This window comes from Nycticebus coucang, chromosome 1 (genome assembly GCF_027406575.1).
Source record: "Nycticebus coucang isolate mNycCou1 chromosome 1, mNycCou1.pri, whole genome shotgun sequence".
Classification (NCBI taxonomy): Eukaryota; Metazoa; Chordata; class Mammalia; order Primates; family Lorisidae; genus Nycticebus; species Nycticebus coucang.
This window is the reverse complement of record NC_069780.1, coordinates 3,909,311-3,928,431: the sequence shown is the minus strand read 5'-3', so window position 1 is coordinate 3,928,431 and position 19,121 is coordinate 3,909,311. Positions and strand designations below refer to the sequence as shown.

Here is a 19,121-nt window from a genome sequence, read left to right as displayed (position 1 = left end):
TATTAAATAGATTTTTGCTTTTAAAAAAAAAATGCTAGTAGGCTTTTCTATTTCTGCAAATTACTAAGTGTCTTTTAGCAAGTTTTCATATTTGTGGATAATCATTTTAATGCCTCTAGAGAAAGGCAGGGAAATAATAAATTTCAAATAACAATCTTTTAATTATGTATTAGAGGATATAATGAAGAATGTGAATAATATACCGAAAAGGTACCCACAAGAAGCCTTTTTTGACTCTTAGTCTAAATTAGCATGTCTTTATGATACCCTGTAGTTTTTTATTTTTCATCTACATAGTGAACCCACGCCTCTATTATTTGCCATTACCGTTTGTGTTAGCACAGTACGTGCCTATACCACGTGTGCTTTATAGATAAAAGTGAGCAGCCATATTCTAGAAAGTAGACCTCTTTGATAATGAGCTGAGGAGCTATAGTGAAATGTATCTGTCTCCCTGTCTGTCTGTTGCTTCTTGTTGCCTTTTATCTGTTCATCTAGATTAAGAGGAAAGAAGCTTATTCAATAGTAATCTTTAATGTATTTGTAGAAAAACATTTTAGGAATATTCTTTCCTTTTCTTAATTCACAACTGCTAATGTTTATGATTAATTTATCTTTACAACTTTTAAATAGGTCAAAGAAAGTATCTGTTCCATCAACTGTGATATCCAGAGTGATTGGAAGAGGAGGCTGTAATATCAATGCTATTCGGGAATTCACTGGTGCACACATAGATATCGATAAGCAGAAAGACAAGACAGGAGACCGGATAATAACTATAAGGCAAAAACTTTGTCTCTTAATGTTTTCTTTATTTCTATTGTATTGCCCTATAGCTTAATGAAATACATCCTTTTGAGTTTTCAGTGGAACTTTGTGTCATATAGTATACTTTTTTAAATGAGAGTTTTATTAGTGTTTGAGGGAGAAGGTAAGATGACAGTTTCTCTGTTTCTAGCTAATGCTCTCTTATGAAGGGTTTTAGAGGGTTTTATGGGGAGTTTATGTATGTGCATGTGGTAAAGGTTTAGATCATCTTTTCTACACGTAAACTGTATAACATTATTTAAAATTTGTTCTGAGACTTTTAAGGAGTTTCTAACACATTGAAGTATGGGTTTGTATATTTCTTTTTTTTTTTTTTATTAAGTCATAGCTGTGTACATTAATGCGATCATGGGGCACCATACACTGGTTTTATAGATGATTTGATATTTTCATCACACTGGTCAACATAGCCTTCCTGGCATTTTCTTAGTTATTGTGTTAAGACATTTATATTCTACATTTACCAAGTTTCACACGTGGGTTTCTGTATTTCAAATTAGCCTTTGAGATTTGTTATTCTGAGATTGTCTCCTTAGAATTGAGCTATTAAAGTTTAACTCGGAGGTGAAAAGCTGACTTATCTTGAATGACTCACCTAATGTGTGTGCCTGATTATCCATGAAATAAAACTGATAGACAAAGAAATCATGAAGATGTAAGAAACTGTATTTATTTTAAAGTAAATTTAAGTTCTTTTGAAAGAGTTTCGTTTGTTTTTATGTGGCAGTTACAAATTTATTGGTGAGAAGCTGGTGCCCTTTCACAGTATATTTGAGGGCTGATAGTTAACCTCCTATCTCAAAAGTGAGGAGTCCCTTAACCATCTTTAGATTCTACTCATTCTCCTCTCCTTAGTCCTCTTTCTCCCTGGGGTAGTTGGTAGTTATCACCTGCCTTTATGAATTATTTTCCCCTTAGATTTCTGCAAGGCTTTCTTTGTAATCATATATTTTTCTAAAGGTCCAACACTACGGCTTGATGGTATGGCTGTTGTTGGCATTATCAGGATTCCCCCCTCATTTTGAGACTTTCTCCCAGGGGGGTTATAGTAATTATCCTCTATCCAGGTGCTGTGGCTCACTGCCCTGTTATTCCAGCACTTTGGGAGACCAAGCTGGGAGAATTGCTTGAGGCCTGGAGTTCGAGGCCAGCCTGGTTAATGTAAATAAGACCTTGTTTTTACAAAAAATTGAAAAATTAGCTGGGCATGGTAGCACATGCCTATATTGTCAGGTACTCAGAAGGATGGGGCAGGAGGATTGCTGAGCCCAGGAGTTTAAGGTTGCAGTTCACTGGGTTCACACCACTGCACTCCAGCCTGGACGAAGCAGTACAAGGGCCTAATGTCCACAAAGAAAAAAGGAAAACTAATCACCCTGCCAGCAGAGAAACTACTAATGAATATGTGTAGATGGGGTATTCTCAGATGCCTGGATTTAAGATAAAATACTATTTTCTTACTTTGTTGTATTATTTTCCTTGTCTCATATTATTTTTGGCATTGATCAACTGTTTAATTTTCAGTAACATTATAGATTATGTAGGCTTTTATATGCAGTAGTTTTTCTAACTATAGTGCATTTTACAGTAGGAAAATGATTTCTTTGTCTGAGAAAACAATAGTAAAATGAATTTTTGGAAAAGAAATCATTTACTAGTCCTGAAAAATAATAGCATGAATTCAGGACAGTTTATAGCTTTTTTTGCAGAATATCTCAAGAATGTAAGAAAATGACCACTTCTATTATCTGTTCTCTGTATGTGCATACACATGTGCCTGCCCACATACAGGAGAATTTATGCTTTATGTATTAAAAAGTAGAGGAAATTCTACTAATGTTTGGTTCATTTATAGGGGTGGCACTGAATCAACAAGACAAGCAACTCAGCTGATTAACGCTCTGATCAAGGATCCAGACAAAGAAATCGATGAACTTATTCCAAAGAATCGTTTGAAAAGCTCCTCAGCAAATTCCAAAATAGGGTCATCAGCACCTACTACCACTGCTGCTAACAGTTCCCTAATGGGAATCAAAATGACGACTGTAGCTCTGTCATCAACATCTCAAACTGCCACAGCACTCACTGTGCCTGCAATTTCTTCTGCATCCACTCACAAAACCATTAAGAACCCAGTGAATAACGTGAGGCCTGGTTTTCCAGTTTCGCTTCCATTAGCATATCCTCCGCCACAGTTTGCACATGCTTTGCTTGCTGCTCAGACTTTCCAGCAGATCCGTCCACCAAGGTTGCCCATGACCCACTTTGGAGGTACTTTTCCACCAGCTCAATCCACTTGGGGTCCTTTTCCTGTCAGGCCTTTGAGCCCTGCCAGAGCTACTAACTCGCCTAAGCCTCACATGGTGCCTCGCCATAGCAATCAGAATAGCAGTGGTTCTCAGGTGAATTCAGCAGGTTCTTTAACTTCAAGTCCAACAACTACAACCAGTTCATCAGCTTCAACGGTGCCTGGTACATCTACAAATGGCGGTCCAAGTTCACCTTCTGTCAGAAGGCAGCTTTTCGTCACAGTTGTGAAGACATCCAATGCCACCACAACAACAGTCACAACCACAGCAAGCAACAACAGCACTGCACCCACAAATGCCACTTACCCTATGCCTACTGCCAAAGAACACTACCCAGTATCATCCCCTTCCTCCCCATCACCACCAGCCCAGCCGGGAGGGGTTTCTAGAAATAGCCCTTTGGATTGTGGATCAGCATCTCCCAATAAAGGGGCAGCTTCCTCTGAACAGGAAGCAGGTAGTCCACCAGTAGTAGAAACAGCAAACAGTAGACCTCCAAACGGCAGCAGTTCTGGGAGTTCATCAGCTCATTCTGCTCAGCAGCAGCCTCCGGGATCTGTTTCTCAGGAGCCAAGACCACCTCTTCAGCAGTCTCAGGTTCCTCCCTCGGAAGTGAGAATGACTGTTCCTCCTTTAGCAACTACAAGTTCTGCTCCAGTGGCGGTGCCTTCTACTGCCCCAGTGACTTACCCTCTGCCTCAGACACAAATGGGATGCCCCCAGCCTGCTCCTAAAATGGAAACCCCTGCTATTCGACCACCCTCTCATGGCACAGCTGCCCCTCACAAGAATCCAGCTCCAGTGCAAAGTTCATCTGTTGCAGTCCTCAGTGTCAACCACATTAAAAGACCTCACAGTGTTCCCTCTTCTGTTCAGCTACCTTCAACCTTAAGTACACAAAGTGCTTGTCAGAATTCAGTACATCCAGCAAATAAGCCTGTCGCCCCCAACTTTAGTGCCCCCTTACCATTTGGGCCCTTTAGCACACTGTTTGAGAACAGCCCTACTTCTGCTCATGCCTTCTGGGGAGGATCTGTTGTTTCATCTCAGTCAACACCAGAATCTATGCTATCAGGAAAATCCTCATATTTGCCAAATTCAGATCCTTTACATCAGTCTGATACTTCCAAAGCTCCAGGTTTTAGGCCACCATTACAAAGACCCTCTCCAAGTCCCTCAGGTGAGTTTCTATTTTCTTATTTTCTACAGCTGCTCCTTTACACGGATGATGTAAAAATTCTTGGTCATTTTCTAATGTTTTTACTCTTATCACTAGGTGATGTGGACAGAGCTGTGTCCAGTTAGCTCAAATGCTATTGTATTAAATTAAAAAATACATAAATAAATATTTATATGTATATCTTCTCAGTCGACCTAGTCATGATAGCAAGTGGCTATCATAGTAGACAGCAGAGATACAGAATATTTCCATTATCATAGAAAGTTCTCTTAGACAACATTGATTTATAAAGGATCTTGTAAGCTGTTGATTTTTGTTTTACTTTTTACTTTAAAATGTTTTTAGATTTATAGGAGAGTTCTTCTATAATTTCCTTAGGTTCCCCTAATGTAAACATCTTATATAACCATGATACATCTTAAACCTAAGAAATTAATATTGGTAGAGCACTACAAACTAGACTACAGATTTTATGCAGATTTCACCAGTTTTTCCAAAAATTTCCTTTTTCTGTTGCAGGATCCAATCCAGGATGCCAATTTGCATTTAGAACTATTGTGTTTTAATATGAGCATTTCACGTAATTAAAGACAGTCCATGTAAGAGATTGACACTGTGGTCACTATGCTACTGGTTTTACATTTTAAAATATTTGAAAAAAAATGTTTTAAGAATAATATGTGACTCTAAAATTATGAAATTCAAAGATAAAATATGAATTTCAGTCTTCATAAATAAAGTTTTAATGAAACAGAGCTATGCCCATCCATTTGTATATTGTGCCTGACTGCATTCATATTAATGACGGAATCGAGTAGTTGAAACGGGGACTATGTGACCCGCAAAACCTAAAATATGTAGTATTGGGCCCTTTTAGAGAAAGGTTGCCAACCCCTGATCTAAGTCAGTCATTGGAGATACGACATTCTGGGACAAGAATTTCTAAGTTTAATGGCAACTGAATATGATTTTTACTTATTTCTATAGCATGTAAAGAAAATTTAATAAACAGAAATACGTATTTCTTGGCTAGAAATTGATAGAAATAATTTACGTGTACTTTCAAAAACAGTTTCTTTTGAGTACTGAAACAATAGAATCGCTATAATTAAGTTTCATAAGATCATCATGTGCTGTAATGCATGGGAAATGCTTTTATTTTTGGAATTTAGTGAAAATACTTTGCCATTCCAAAATGTGATAATCTAAGTGTGTTGAGAACAGCTAAAATAAAGATTCAGGAAAAAAGGAAATTAATTCTTTTATGTTAAGGTATAGAATAAAGATGAGCTCTGTAAGAGAGGTGAGGTTTGTTGGGGTGGAGTATAGTTGATTAGAGCCAAAAATTAACATTTAAATTTAAATTTAAATTAATTTTCAGTTGCTTGATTCAGGTCCGTTAGAATTAGAAATGATCATTTTTATTTTCATTACATAGGAAATCTCTCTTCCATTTTCTCCTAAATTTCTTCATAATACTAATTTTTGTTTCTCTCTACTTTTTCCTAATTCACTTTGTGTTCTCTGTATGTCTTTCTTTGCTTAACTAACCTTTTTTATATAAATAATTTGACCATTTTTTAGACTCAGATTTTATTTCAAAAATTTTTAAGCCATGTAGAAATTTAAGGAACAGAATAGACAGCACAATAATTACCTTTATACTCCCTCACCTGTGTACTCCTTCACCTGTGTTCCTCACTTGATGTCTTTTCAGACTTTCCTTTTTTCTCCCTCTCCTTCCCTTCCTTCTTCCTTTCTCTCTTTTCCTCCCTTTCTTTGTCTCTTTCGCTGCTTTCTTTTTTCTTTATTGTCTCTCCTCTCCTTTCCCCTTCCTTGTGTTTCTTCTTTCTTTCTCTTTCTATCGCTATCTCTATTTTCTTTTCCTTCCTTTTGTCAAATCATAAGGTCTTCAAACATTGTGACACTTTACCCCTAAATACTTCAGTATGTATCTTCCAAATGTTTCCCTTTATAGTTACATCACTAATACTATACCCAAGAAAATAAGAAATAATTTGCTACTAATACCCAATATAAAATACCATTATTTCAAATATATAAATATATCCTTTATGCCTGTGTCTTTCCTTTTTCCCTTTCCCTTTGATCTAAGGTTAAATTAAGTTTTATGCATCTCTTCTGACCCCCCCCCCCCCCGCAATCTAAGCATTCATTACCACCTTCTGCAGTTCTTGACATTGAGTCTTTTGAGGAATCTAATTGTCTATAACAAATGTTGACAGATTCAGATTAAGCAGTTGTCTTAATCCATGATTAGAGCTAGATGGAACATTTCAGGAAGGAGGTGATGTTTTGAACCTCAGACTACATTGTATCAGGAGGCCCTCAGTGACAGACTGTCCTACTATTGACCACTTGGTCAGGATGCTCATCATCAGATCTCTCCATTACAGATCTATAGTTGTTTTCCTTATAATTTTTGAGAATTTTTTTTATGCAACTTTTGGGTCCTTTAACATATTTCTTTCTTTTTTTTTTTTTTCTAGAGACAGAGTCTCATTTTGTCGTCCTCGGTAGAGCGCTGTGGCATTACAGCTCACAGCAACCTCCAGTTCTTGGGCTTAGGCAATTCTCTTGCCTCAGCCTTCCCAGTAGCTGGGACTACAGGTGCCCGCCACAACACCCGGCTATTTTTTTGTTGCGGATTGGCCGGGGCCGGGTTCAAACCCATCACCCTCGGTATATGGGGCCGGAGCCCTACTCACTGAGCCACAGGCGCCTCCCCCCCACCCTTAACATATTTCAATTCCAGTATTTTTATTAAATCTATATGCATTCTATAATAGCTAATAAAAGAGTACAGAATAAAGACATTTTCCTTGATAATTATTCCCTTGCTCTGTATAAAATGGAGAAATGACAAATCAATAGACTGAAAGAAGTAACCAAGGAGAAATTTTTTAATAATCTAAAATAGTTATAGATATACTTGGGGCCTCTTAGAATTTTAGGTTTATGTAATTATTTCTCCTAGGGGTAAACATTGTAAGTGACAGTGATCATCTACATTATAGGTATTGTCAATATGGACTCGCCATATGGTTCTGTAACACCTTCTTCTACACATTTGGGAAACTTTGCCTCCAACCTTTCAGGAGGTCAGATGTATGGACCAGGGGCACCCCTTGGAGGAGCACCCACAGCTGCTAACTTTAACAGACAACATTTTTCCCCACTTAGTTTGTTGACTCCATGTTCATCAGCATCAAATGGTGAGTATTATATGCTATAGTTCCATAACAAGAGCTTTTATATATATATAAGCTTTTTTTTTTTTTTGCAGTTTTTGGCCAGGGCCTGGTTCGAACCTGCTGCCTCCAATATATGGGGCCGGCACCCTACTCCTTTGAGCCACAAATGCCACCCCATATATATTCTTCTATGAAGCAAAGGGTTTATGATTTTTAAAGTTTGAAAGTTTTAACTTTTAATCCTCTTCATAATTTTAAAGCTGGTAAAAATGTAATTTGTATTCTTGGCAATCCATGGAATTTCAAAAGAATTTCAAGGTTTTTAAATTATTGGAATCAATCTAGGTTATATAAAACATAGAATAATATATTGTAGGTTGTTTTTAAATATGGATTATTTTTTGAAGCAAAAAAAAAAAAAAATCCTTGAACTTCCTCTTAAGTTACATTTACTTTTAATTTTATTTGAGAATATAGCTACCAGGGATGAACATTTCTAGCCTTCAGTTTAATTATCTTGTGCTTTTTATTTACCTTTAAATCGCGTCTACATAAATATCACAACTGATTTCACACTATCAGATATGTGTTTTTAACAGTAATTATCAGACTTTTCAAACAGTGATAGATTTTTAAGCCAAGAAAGATCAGTCACCAATAAGGAATTCAACTTGAACTAAGAGAATTCTCCAGGCAGGCTGGGTTCGTTTGTTTTTGACATAAAGATGTCAATCTGCTTCTTAAGGAAATTCCAATAAGAATCCATTTTTATAAACTATCAAATTTCGGCTAGCAGTGCTACAACAGGTAATAGTGAATCTGATTAACAATGAAAGAGTAAGTAAACTTAAATATTTGGGAGACATATCAAAATACATTGCTAGTTAAAGCCTGAAGTAATTTGTGGCCTACAGTGATCTTAAATATTGTATAGTCTTTCTTGTGTTTGTCAAATAATGACATTCACATCAGATATTCATTATCTGTTAGTCCCAGCTACTCAGCAGGCTGAGCCAGGAAGATTGCTGGAAGCAGGAGTTTGAGGCTGTAGTGCACCATGACCACTTCTGTGCATAGTCAGTGCACTCCAATTGGACAGCATAGTGAGATCCTATATTTAAAAATTGGTTTTAAAGGTCACTTATCAAAATACTGAAACACTTCAGGAATAGCATACCAATAGAAGAGGAGAAAGTAATCTATGGCAGTTCTCATTGGAGATGCTTTATGTATCTTTAAGAAAGGTTAACAATTTCTTAGGAGTCATAATTGAGATGAAGGGAATATAACAGTATTGTTTAGCCTGGCTTTTTTAAACATAAACCATTGCATTCTAAGGAATAAATAGCTGCTTATCACATTGTAGTCCTAAATACCTAGGTTACAGCAAAAGTTGTATGTAGCCTCAGTTATTTAAAGTTGTATTCAACACAACATAAATTTCTGTATACTAGAAGAAATGGATTTTTTTTTTTTTTAACATTGACAGCTACGTACTGATGAATGGAAGGTAATCAGTCTGTATTAAAGATTGGCATTTTATCTTACCCAGTAGTCTCTCTCTTTAAGGACAAACATTTGTAGAAATTTTAGGGTGAATATGACTATAATAATAATTTTTAAAAGGAGAAAAGTTAAATAGTTAAAAATTTTACAGGAGAAAAGTTAAATAGTCATAATTAGCAACTAACTCTTTGTAATATAGCTACTACCTACATGTTAAACTACCATTAATAATAAAAGTTTATTGAGTTTAAAAATGCTATTAAATTAGTCCCCTACTCCACACCTTTGTCAGTACAATCCTAATATAAACAGTTCTGTGAGCTTAGGCAAATCACTTTAGTGAATGTTTGGATTTGTAATATCCACTTCACAGGATTAATGAATTAGATAATTCACATGTTGTCTGCTGCTATTGATGTTGGTTTTTTTTATTTTGATGATGGAGGTGACAATAATAACAGAATGAAGGTGACAATAATAACAGTAATGTTAGTCTTCTTTTCTAATAGTTTTAGGAATGTGCCATTATGTCCAATAATAGTTATGTTGAAAGAAAAATAAGGAAAAAATAGAAATGTACTACTATATGTAGTAAATCTGGAAAAGAAAAAATAAAAGATGATTTTAAAAATGATAAGTAAGTTTTGAGTATAGTCAAGACTAATGGAAAAGGGCCAGGCACAGGGGCTCATACCTGTAATCCCTGCACTCTGGGAGGCTGAGGCAGGTGAATCACCTGAGCTCAGGAGTTGTAACCCAGCCTGAGCTAGAGCCAGACTCCATCTTTACTAAAAATAGCCGGGTATAGTGGCAGGTACCTATAGTCCCAACTACTTGGGAGGCTGAGGCAAGATCATTTAAGCCCAGGAATCTGAGATTTCTGTGAGCTATGATGCCATAGCACTCTAGCCTGGAACAACAAAGTGAGACTCTGTCTTTAAAAAAAGACTAATGGTATGTAAACAGAGGAATAAACATTTTTATAAATAGCCACTGATTAAAATGTCTGAAATAACATTATGCTTTAGAATGGTTTTATTCTGTATGGTATTTTCTTGTACCTTTCTTAAAATTAATTTTTATTTCTAAATATATATTTGAGGCAGCAGTGTCTTATATGTTAAATTGAAACTAAACCATCATAGGAATGAACATTTTCCTTAGAATGTCTACTTATGGGTGATTTTTATTCACCTATTTATATATAAAAACAAAGATAGTTTCTGATTTTCATGTTCATAAAAAATAGGTCAAAAGAGAAAAGGAATTAAAATTGCAACACTACTGTTCATTTATAGGTGTTACCTGAAATTTTTTTGGTAATCTTAGAAAGAGACTGAATTCTCAGAGCAGAAAATGTTTTTTTAAGTACGGTTGACCCTAGAACAACATGGGTTTGAACTGTGCTGCTTCACTTACATTCAGATTTTTTAAAATAAATACAGTAGGGCGATTCTTCAATTGAAAGTACAGTATTCTCAGAATACAAACTTGCACAGTGGAGGGCCAGCTTTTCTTACCCACACATTCTGTAGGGCCTACTGGGGGACTTGCGTATGTACAGATTTTGGTATCCATGGTAGTAGCCGTGGCAGCCCTAGAAAGAGTCCCCAGGGATACTAGATACCGAGGGAGGTCCTTACATGCAAACATACTTATTGATATTACTATTTATTACTTTAGTAATACATTATTTCAGAAACTCTTGGATAAAATTCACAAAGTGTAACATATTGTTTTCCCAGGGGGGTGATGTATGCCTCTAATGCTAAAGTAATTGCGCTTTTTGTAACAGTACAACCAAATTAAGTTAGGTTTTTAAATGCATGCTTTTTAAGACATTGATACATTTTTTATATAGGATGTCATTGAAGCTGTTAAAATTACTTTCCTTGTTGCTACTTTCCAACAAATGTTTCATTATAGAAAATTTCAAACCTATGGAAAAGTGAGAGAATAATTCAAGGAATATCCTTACTCCCTTAACTTAAATTTATCAGCTATTTAAAACATTTTGTTGGGAGGTAGGCAGAGGGAAGGGGATTGGTGGGATTACACCTGCAGTGCATCTTACAAGGGTATATGTGAAACTTAGTAAATATGGAATGTAAATGTCTTAGCACAATAATTAAGAAAATGCCGGGTAGGCTATGTTAACCAGAGTGATGAAAATGTGTCAAATGATCTATGAAACAAGTGTATGATGCCCCATGATCACATTAATGTACACAGCTATGATTTAATAAAAAAAAACATAAATAAATAAATTTTACTAACACAGAAAATGAAAAAAAAACAACAAAAAAACATTTTGTTGCATTTATTTTCTTTTTACGTTGTTGTTGTGGTTGAATCATTTGAAAATAAGGTACAGATGTGATACTTAAGATCTAAAAACATCCATTGCTTAAAAATGGACATTTTCCTAGGTAACCATGATAGCATTGTCCAGTACCTAATAGGTTAACATGAGTTCAATAATAGTCATCTGATAAACAGACCATCTTCAAATAATCCCCAGTTGTCCCCAAATGTTTTTTCTTAAATAGATTTTTTTCTTCTCCAACCAGGAACCATTAAAGATTTGCATTGTATTTGCTTATGTCTCTCAGTTCTAATGTTTATAATATAAATTTTAAACTTGCAAGAATAGCACAGAGAACCCTTATATCTTTTTCTCAGATTCACCAATTGCTAATGTGTAACTACATTCCTCCCTTCTCTCACATGTATCCCTCTGTGTATAAAGTTTTTTTTTTTTTTCTGAAAATTACATTTAATTCTCTTATCGCTTTAGTCCTAGTTATAATCTATAACTGTTCTCTCAGCCTTCTTTACCGTTCAAAAAAGACTTTTTGGGGTTGGCGCCTGTGGCTCAAAGGGGTAGGGCGCCGTCCCCATATGCCAGAGGTGGTGGGTTCAAACCCAGCCTCCGCCAAAATCTGCAAAAAAAAAAAAAAAAAAAAAAGACTTTGTGGAAGACTGTACGCCATTGTTTGCTAGAATTTCCCTTAATCCCCCCCCCCCCCCACTGTTATTCCTAATTAAATTTAGGGTATGTTTACTATACCCCGGACTAAGCCGTGAGGAAAATATAGTATAATTTTACTGTAGGAGGACCACTTTCTGGATTTGTAAGTCACATTATTCTTTCAGTTTCAACCCTGGAACCTGTTAAACATTTCTAAACTGAGGTGCATTTACCATAATATCAAAGACGTTTAAGCCTTAGGGCACCTCATTTGTGCAGGCCCCTTCCAAGGTGTTGTGCATGATTTATATTTGTAAGTTTGCATTCTTTTTTCTAAAAAAAAAGTTCCCAAAGTTATATAACCTTAAGGATATACAAAATGTAGCTGTACCCCATCCTCTAAAGCTTATTTCTTTCTCTAATATATAAACTGTATTATATTAAAATAACATGGCTGAATTAATTTTTGCCCTTTTTTCCCAATTAAATAAATTTAAGAAAAGTGTTTCATTTAAGCTCTTTTCATGACAAAGAATATGGACCCACCTAAGGAATCTTAAGAAAAATGCTGTTTACTATCAGGCTGTGTGGAACCATCTTTAGAACCATCCAGGACTTAGGGACACCTGTGTTCTCTGTCTCTTAGAGGATTTGTGGTCTCTCACTCACGTTCTGTTTCTGCTCTCTTTACACCTAGGCTGCTTCATAATCTCATCTCACCTATGGCCTTCAGTGGCTCAGCTTCATAGCTAATGAAACCACTTTCTCTCTGTTTATCAGTTCCGAGTGAGGAATGTAATTGGCTCCATTCATATGCTCAGGTCAGGCTGTGTCAGTCAGATTTTACTGGCTCCCCTAAAATGGATCAGTGGATCACCAGGTGCCTATTCTTAGTCCAGTAGGCGTGAGGAAGGGAGCAGGAAACAGGGTCATCTGATAAAAACTCTGGCTAACAGTGGCAGAGTCTGTGAAGAGGAGAAATCTCAGTGGGTCAAGTCAGCAGGCGAGAATAGAATGTGGAGGGCATTACTCTGCTCTGCCCATCTTTAGAATGACGCAGAAAAGGAAAGGGAAGGAGCTCCCACACAGAGGTAGGGCATCTCCCAAGGATGAATGTAGGGAAGGGAAAGCTCATTTCTTCTGCCTGCCTTGTCTTCATTTTGGTTGTTCTGGGTTGATTTTTTTTCTCAAGGATTTAGGTGTGCCCTTTCAAAATGTAGTTTAAAAAAAAAATACCACAAAGTTTTATTATTTATTGCTTATGTTTTCATCTTCTTGTGTTCTTGTAGTTTTATTCAGCCTTTTCTGGAATATTCTTCCTTTTAATACTTCCCTAAGTTTTGTCATCTTGTTTCCAGTTTTACTAATTCTGAATTATGTTATTCTTTCATATCTTTTTTCTTTGTTCATTTTGGAATTTCAGGTTATTGCTTTCTTTCAGGAGTGCTTTTTATTGTTTACGGGGATGCTATAAGTCTGTTTCCTTTTTATGTATAATAGGTTTATATGGAATTCAACTGTAGTTCTATTCTTAAGTGAAATGCGTTTTCCTGAATTTTTAGTAGGATAGGTGGATTAGAGTACCCTTTGGAGCTTAAAGACTCTGGGATTCCTGTTTTGCTGTTTTTAGAAGTATGCAGAAAATAAGGCCTTGTACTTGACTTAGATCTCCAGACTTGTTTTCCATACCTGCCCCACTGCTCTCTTGCTTGTGGTAGGGTCTGCTTTCTGCCTTGCTCCTGTTGTCCCTGTCCCACTCAATTTGGATTCTGTCCTCAGAAGTTGTGGGGCTTTGTCCTAGGAAGGAGGCATCAGCAGGTAGTTTTGAGGGTCTGTAGGGCCCAAAGTGTTTCAGCTTCTTCACACCTTATTAGGGCACTCCTTACAATTACCCACATAACGGGTGTAGGCAGAACCGCCCTAGTTTTACCTGTTGTTCTCAGATTTGCATACTCTCCTTTTCCTTGAGTTTCTCAGACTGTTTTGAGATTCTCCTGTTCTGTTCTTAGGTCTGGAGGATTCTCCATTGCTTCCTTCCACACGGGTACTGAGACCACGTGAGTCTTGTAACTGTGGTGAATTGTCCCTATTCACTTAAATGTGTGGATTCATTTGGACACTTTGTTTTGTTGTTGATGTTTATCCGTGGGTTTTGGCTTTGCTAACTCAGTGGCTTTGTTTTTATGTTGGGATGTGGGAGGAACCCAAACCGGTGTTGCTGTCACTGTTCCTCTTGTTGCAGCGTAAGGTGAAAATTTTATGAATTCAAAAATATATATAATTGCTTTAAAATACACCAGTGCTTTTCTATTTTCATATAATTTATTAAAAGTAAATCCTGGTAATGTTAATGTATAACCACAGGAAAGAAAATTTAATTTTTCACTAGAGGAGAATAGTTTTCCTGCTTTACTTTTATTGATAACAAGCCCATATGTTTTATGTTTTTGTGCCCCAGTAATGCCAATATTTATATATAATAAGTTATAATTTATACAGTATTTTCATATTAATTCTTTTTAGTTAATAGTCACTACAACTCATTCAACTCATTGAGATGTATCTTTTTAATCAAAATAGACCTCCACAAGGACTAGTAAGATGGAATTGATTGCCAGCTCAATGTAATTCTAAATATGTGTGGGAAATCTGTTTTGCAGCATATTCTGGCTAATAGCATGGCTCTTTTTTTCTTCCAATTTCCCCCTAAACAATACCTTAGAAATAGAAGCACCCTGCGTGTGTGTGTGTGTGTGTGCGTGTGTGTGTGTGTGCATGTGTGTGTGTGTGTAAAAATAGGTAGGTCGGTCTTGCAAATCTATTAAACATTCTGATGCAAACTTAAATGGTTAAATAGTTAAATGGAAAATATTGTTAAATGCTGTGTGGGTCATACAGTTAGGCAGTTATGAAGAATTTATGGATCTGCAGGAATGTTTTGATATTTGATCTTCATGTACCTCTCCCATTTATACCATTTAAATTTAAATGTGCTTAATATTTAAACTTTTCACATGAAGCATACTTTTAAGTTTTTTTGTTTTTCAATAACACGTAAAGATATTGACTCACTAATGAATGCTCTCAAATTGACTGTATTAAATAAGAACTCTACCTTGGTTTGATAAGTACAGCTTAGATGTTGTCATTACGAGAAACATGTCCTGTGGCGCATCCACAAGATAATGCAATCTTGGGCAATGTTCAGCATATATAAGGTTCTGTAAAGTCCTGATTTAAAGATCCTTTTTTTCCCCCCTTAAACTAAATTTTCCAAATTATTAGAAACCTTAATACCCTTATTTTTCCCTCATGACATATGAAAGAGCAGGTTTCCAAGGAATATATGTAGTATAGGTGGTGATTTTTCCCACCTTCATTTTGTTTTTGTTCGCTTTTATTTTAAACATTGTCTTCTTATTGCTCTGGTGTTATAATTTACTTAGTGTCGAAGGTTAATTAATTTAAATATTAGGCTGTGTGCAGTGGCTCACACCTGTCATCCTAGCATTTGGGGAGGCAAAGGTGGGGGAGTCGTTTTAGGCCTAGAGTTTGAGACCAGCCTGAGGGAGAGAGAGACCCTGTCTCTCTGAAAAAAAAAAAAAAAAAAAAAAGAAAAGTTAGCCCAGCACTGTGGTGGGCACCTATAGTCTCAGCTACTCTAGAGGCTAAGGCAAGAGAATTGCTTAAACCCACAAGTTCGAGGTTGAGGTAAGTTAGGCTAACACCCCCATCTCCAAAAAAAAAAAGAAAAAGTCAGAGTTTAGGTTTATTACACGGGCAGTTGACTGTCTTGCAGCATTGACATTTACCTCTAAATTATGAACTTTAACTAGATTTTAAATATGCGTAATTTTTTACTTAAGCATTACTCTTACATTTTTTTTCCTCTGAGAATGCATATTTAAGATATCTTCTGATTTTGTTCTTAAGATTTGGTATATTTCAGAATAGCTACAAGAATTTGAATGGATCTGCTACCATAAAGAAAAGACAAATATTTAAGGTGATGGATATCCCAAGTATACTGGTTTGATTTTCACAAATTACATGATGTTGTAAATTGTCACATGTACTTTAAAACCATGTACATCTATTATGCATCAATTTTTAAGTTTACACAAAGGAATTTAAGATTTAGTTTTATAAAATTACAAGTTATATAAATGACCTGTATTCTGTTTCAAAATATCTTTTCTCCAGATTCTTCTGCACAGTCAGTGTCCTCTGGAGTCCGTGCCCCATCTCCTGCCCCATCATCAGTACCCTTAGGGTCAGAAAAGCCCAGCAATGTCTCTCAGGACAGGAAAGTTCCAGTTCCTATAGGGACTGAACGTTCTGCACGTATCAGGCAAACTGGAACTTCAGCCCCATCTGTTATTGGGAGCAATTTGTCAACATCAGTAGGGCATAGTGGCATCTGGTCCTTTGAAGGGATTGGTGGCAATCAAGGTAGGATATGCTGTCTTTCTTACCAGAATCTAAGTTTGTGCTTTTAATTATAATGTAAACAGTATTTAACTTTCAGTCATTTTTGAAAGATCTATCTTCCTGTTTTTTGTATTGACTATTTAATCACTTCTTTTTAAGAGAGTTCTGTTCTCAGGATCTCTCCCGTTGCATTTATTCGTCGTTGCTTTCTGAAAATAAGTCTAATACAAACATCTTTTCTTTATTTCACCATATTATGGGACGTTAATGTTGTCTTTGAGGCACTTTAGGTTTTTATCTTAGCTTTTTTCTTTTGTTTTGTAATACAAAGTGTTTAGATTATTTCATTATTACTATTATGTCACTACCTACAAACACAGCTGCAAATATATAAAAATAGGCCATTATTGTGAAATAATTCACAATTCAATGTGGAAAATAGTACAAAAATAAAATTTTATTTTGTTTTTTGATTTTAAATATTATCAATTTTTGTTTCTGCCTCTTTGCTTTCCATCAGACAAAGTAGACTGGTGTAACCCTGGGATGGGAAATCCTATGATTCACAGACCAATGTCTGATCCAGGAGTATTTTCACAGCATCAAGCAATGGAGCGAGATACAGGGATTGTAACTCCTTCTGCTACATTCCATCAGCACGTTCCTGCAGGTTACATGGACTTTCCTAAAGTCGGGGTAATGCTCATTTAAATACTCATTTTCATTGTTTTGGCCCATTGATTGAGGGGGAGGGTTTCTTTTCCCCTTTAACCAAAATATTTTGGAAGTAGTATGCTTCTGTATAATCTATTGTTAAAAGAAATCATACAATGGAAAATATTTTTTAGATTCCTTAGATAATTTATATATTCTAAGAATGAGCTGGGTTTCCAATATTAATTTTAAGGCTACTGATTATATTAGGAAAAGCAGACAGTGACTTGGATGTTAATCTTCGTTTGCTCCTGTTTTAAGGGTATGCCTTTTTCTGTGTATGGGAATGCAATGCTTCCTCCAGTAGCTCCTATCCCAGATGGTGCTGGGGGACCCATATTCAATGGCCCTCATGCTGCAGACCCCTCTTGGAACTCACTGATAAAGATGGTTTCAAGCTCCACAGAAAATAACGGCCCTCAAACGGTAAGGAATTCAGTGAACAAACATTCAGTGTTTATGAAATGCAGAGAGAGGTAGGATATGGGTAAATCGTGATAGAAAGTATGGTGAATTCAGGCAGTTTAAGAAATAGAGGGAAATTTAATATAGCCGAAACATAGCAGAGGGATATGGGAATTGGTACCAATGGTAGTGGTTTGGGACTAAAATTATGAAAGGCTTTATATATTCTATTGGGTAGCAGATACCACATGAAAGATTTTAATTTGCAAAGTGATTATCATATAATATAATTTTATACATCAGAATTTATTAAAAGTACTGTAAATGCCAGACCTGTATATATGGTATAATTAACCTGAAAATTCACAGAAATGGTTGTATATATATTTTACTTATTTTGGCATATGTATGATATCACTGACTTATTTTTCCTTCTATAAACAGAAATCTGTATGTTCTCAGGTAATGATGTTTTTAAATGATGATAAATCAGATGCTGTTTGAGGGATAAGAAGGTTGGAAGCAATAGATCAAAGTGGTTTTATCCTTGTTTTTTCCTATTCTATTTTAGTACATTCCAAATTGGATAAGATTTAGGTGTTTTAGTCCATAGACACTAAGAATACTTTCTTAGTTTAAGAGTTTTATTTTAATCAGATGTATGTTAAATTCACATCTAATAAAAAGCATGCTCTGTGTTTTATAGGTGTGGACTGGACCCTGGGCACCCCACATGAACAGCGTGCATATGAACCAGCTTGGGTGATGAGGATCAGCTTGTTAGCCTGCATATTCCTTTTCATTGAGAGGAAATCACAAGTGGCCGAAAAACAATTTATGCTCCCAAATCATTCTACTGATGTGCTTGACTGAAGTGTGTAGGCTTTTTGCAGAAGAACTTACTAACTGACCTATTTTCTGTGAACATTTGTGACTGCCCATTCCCCATCATCATCCGTTTTACCTTAGTTAGCATTTTTCTTACCATTTTTCTTTTTTTCTTTTCCCTCTTCCCCTTTGGACATAACTTTCTGTTGAAGCTGTTCTTTGGCCGGTTGGTTTTAGTACTGTAAACTGCTTCTGAGCAAACACGGAAATTTAGCAAAATTATGTAAACTTGATCCTGAAGTTTTAGAATGGCAAATAAATGTACAATTGTTTACATAACAGAAAAGGCAAAGCAGAAAGTAAATTTCAATATGTCAGTATAGAGGCTCTACTTTATGTAGACTTAAATTAATGTGAGATATGTACCTTCATATTCAGAAATCTGGATGTTTCCTTCATACATTAAACTATTAATAAGCATAACTTTTCTACTTGTGTAATTTAAGTATAAAGTAAAATAATGGGCATTATCACTGGATGTTTCCCTACAATGGCTTCTAAATACCCACCTTGCTCTCTTTGGGTTTATTTGTAGCAAGGCACATATAGAAGAAATTTCTGACTTTTTCATGTCTTTTTATCACCTTTTCACACTTTCAAAACTAACACACACTTATCTCTTCACTCTTTTGTCCTTATCTTTACCACTAATACCAGTAAAATACTCTTGCTGA

At 35.8% G+C, this 19,121-nt stretch overlaps 1 protein-coding gene across 5 annotated transcripts in view; it reads left to right on the top strand.

Annotated features, from left to right (window-relative positions):
* ANKRD17 (ankyrin repeat domain 17) overlaps positions 1-18,870 on the top strand; it is a 150,622-nt gene extending 131,752 nt beyond the window's left edge. For all 5 annotated transcript variants that reach the window (XM_053574394.1, XM_053577367.1, XM_053576604.1 and 2 more), the window contains 7 exons: positions 634-783; positions 2,684-4,317; positions 7,356-7,553; positions 16,213-16,461; positions 16,961-17,136; positions 17,416-17,580; positions 18,266-18,870. In XM_053574394.1, the coding sequence (XP_053430369.1) occupies positions 634-783; positions 2,684-4,317; positions 7,356-7,553; positions 16,213-16,461; positions 16,961-17,136; positions 17,416-17,580; positions 18,266-18,325 (2,632 nt within the window). In that variant the 3' untranslated portion in view covers positions 18,326-18,870. The remainder of the gene's footprint in view (positions 1-633; positions 784-2,683; positions 4,318-7,355; positions 7,554-16,212; positions 16,462-16,960; positions 17,137-17,415; positions 17,581-18,265) is intronic.
* The last annotated feature ends 251 nt before the right edge of the window (positions 18,871-19,121 follow it).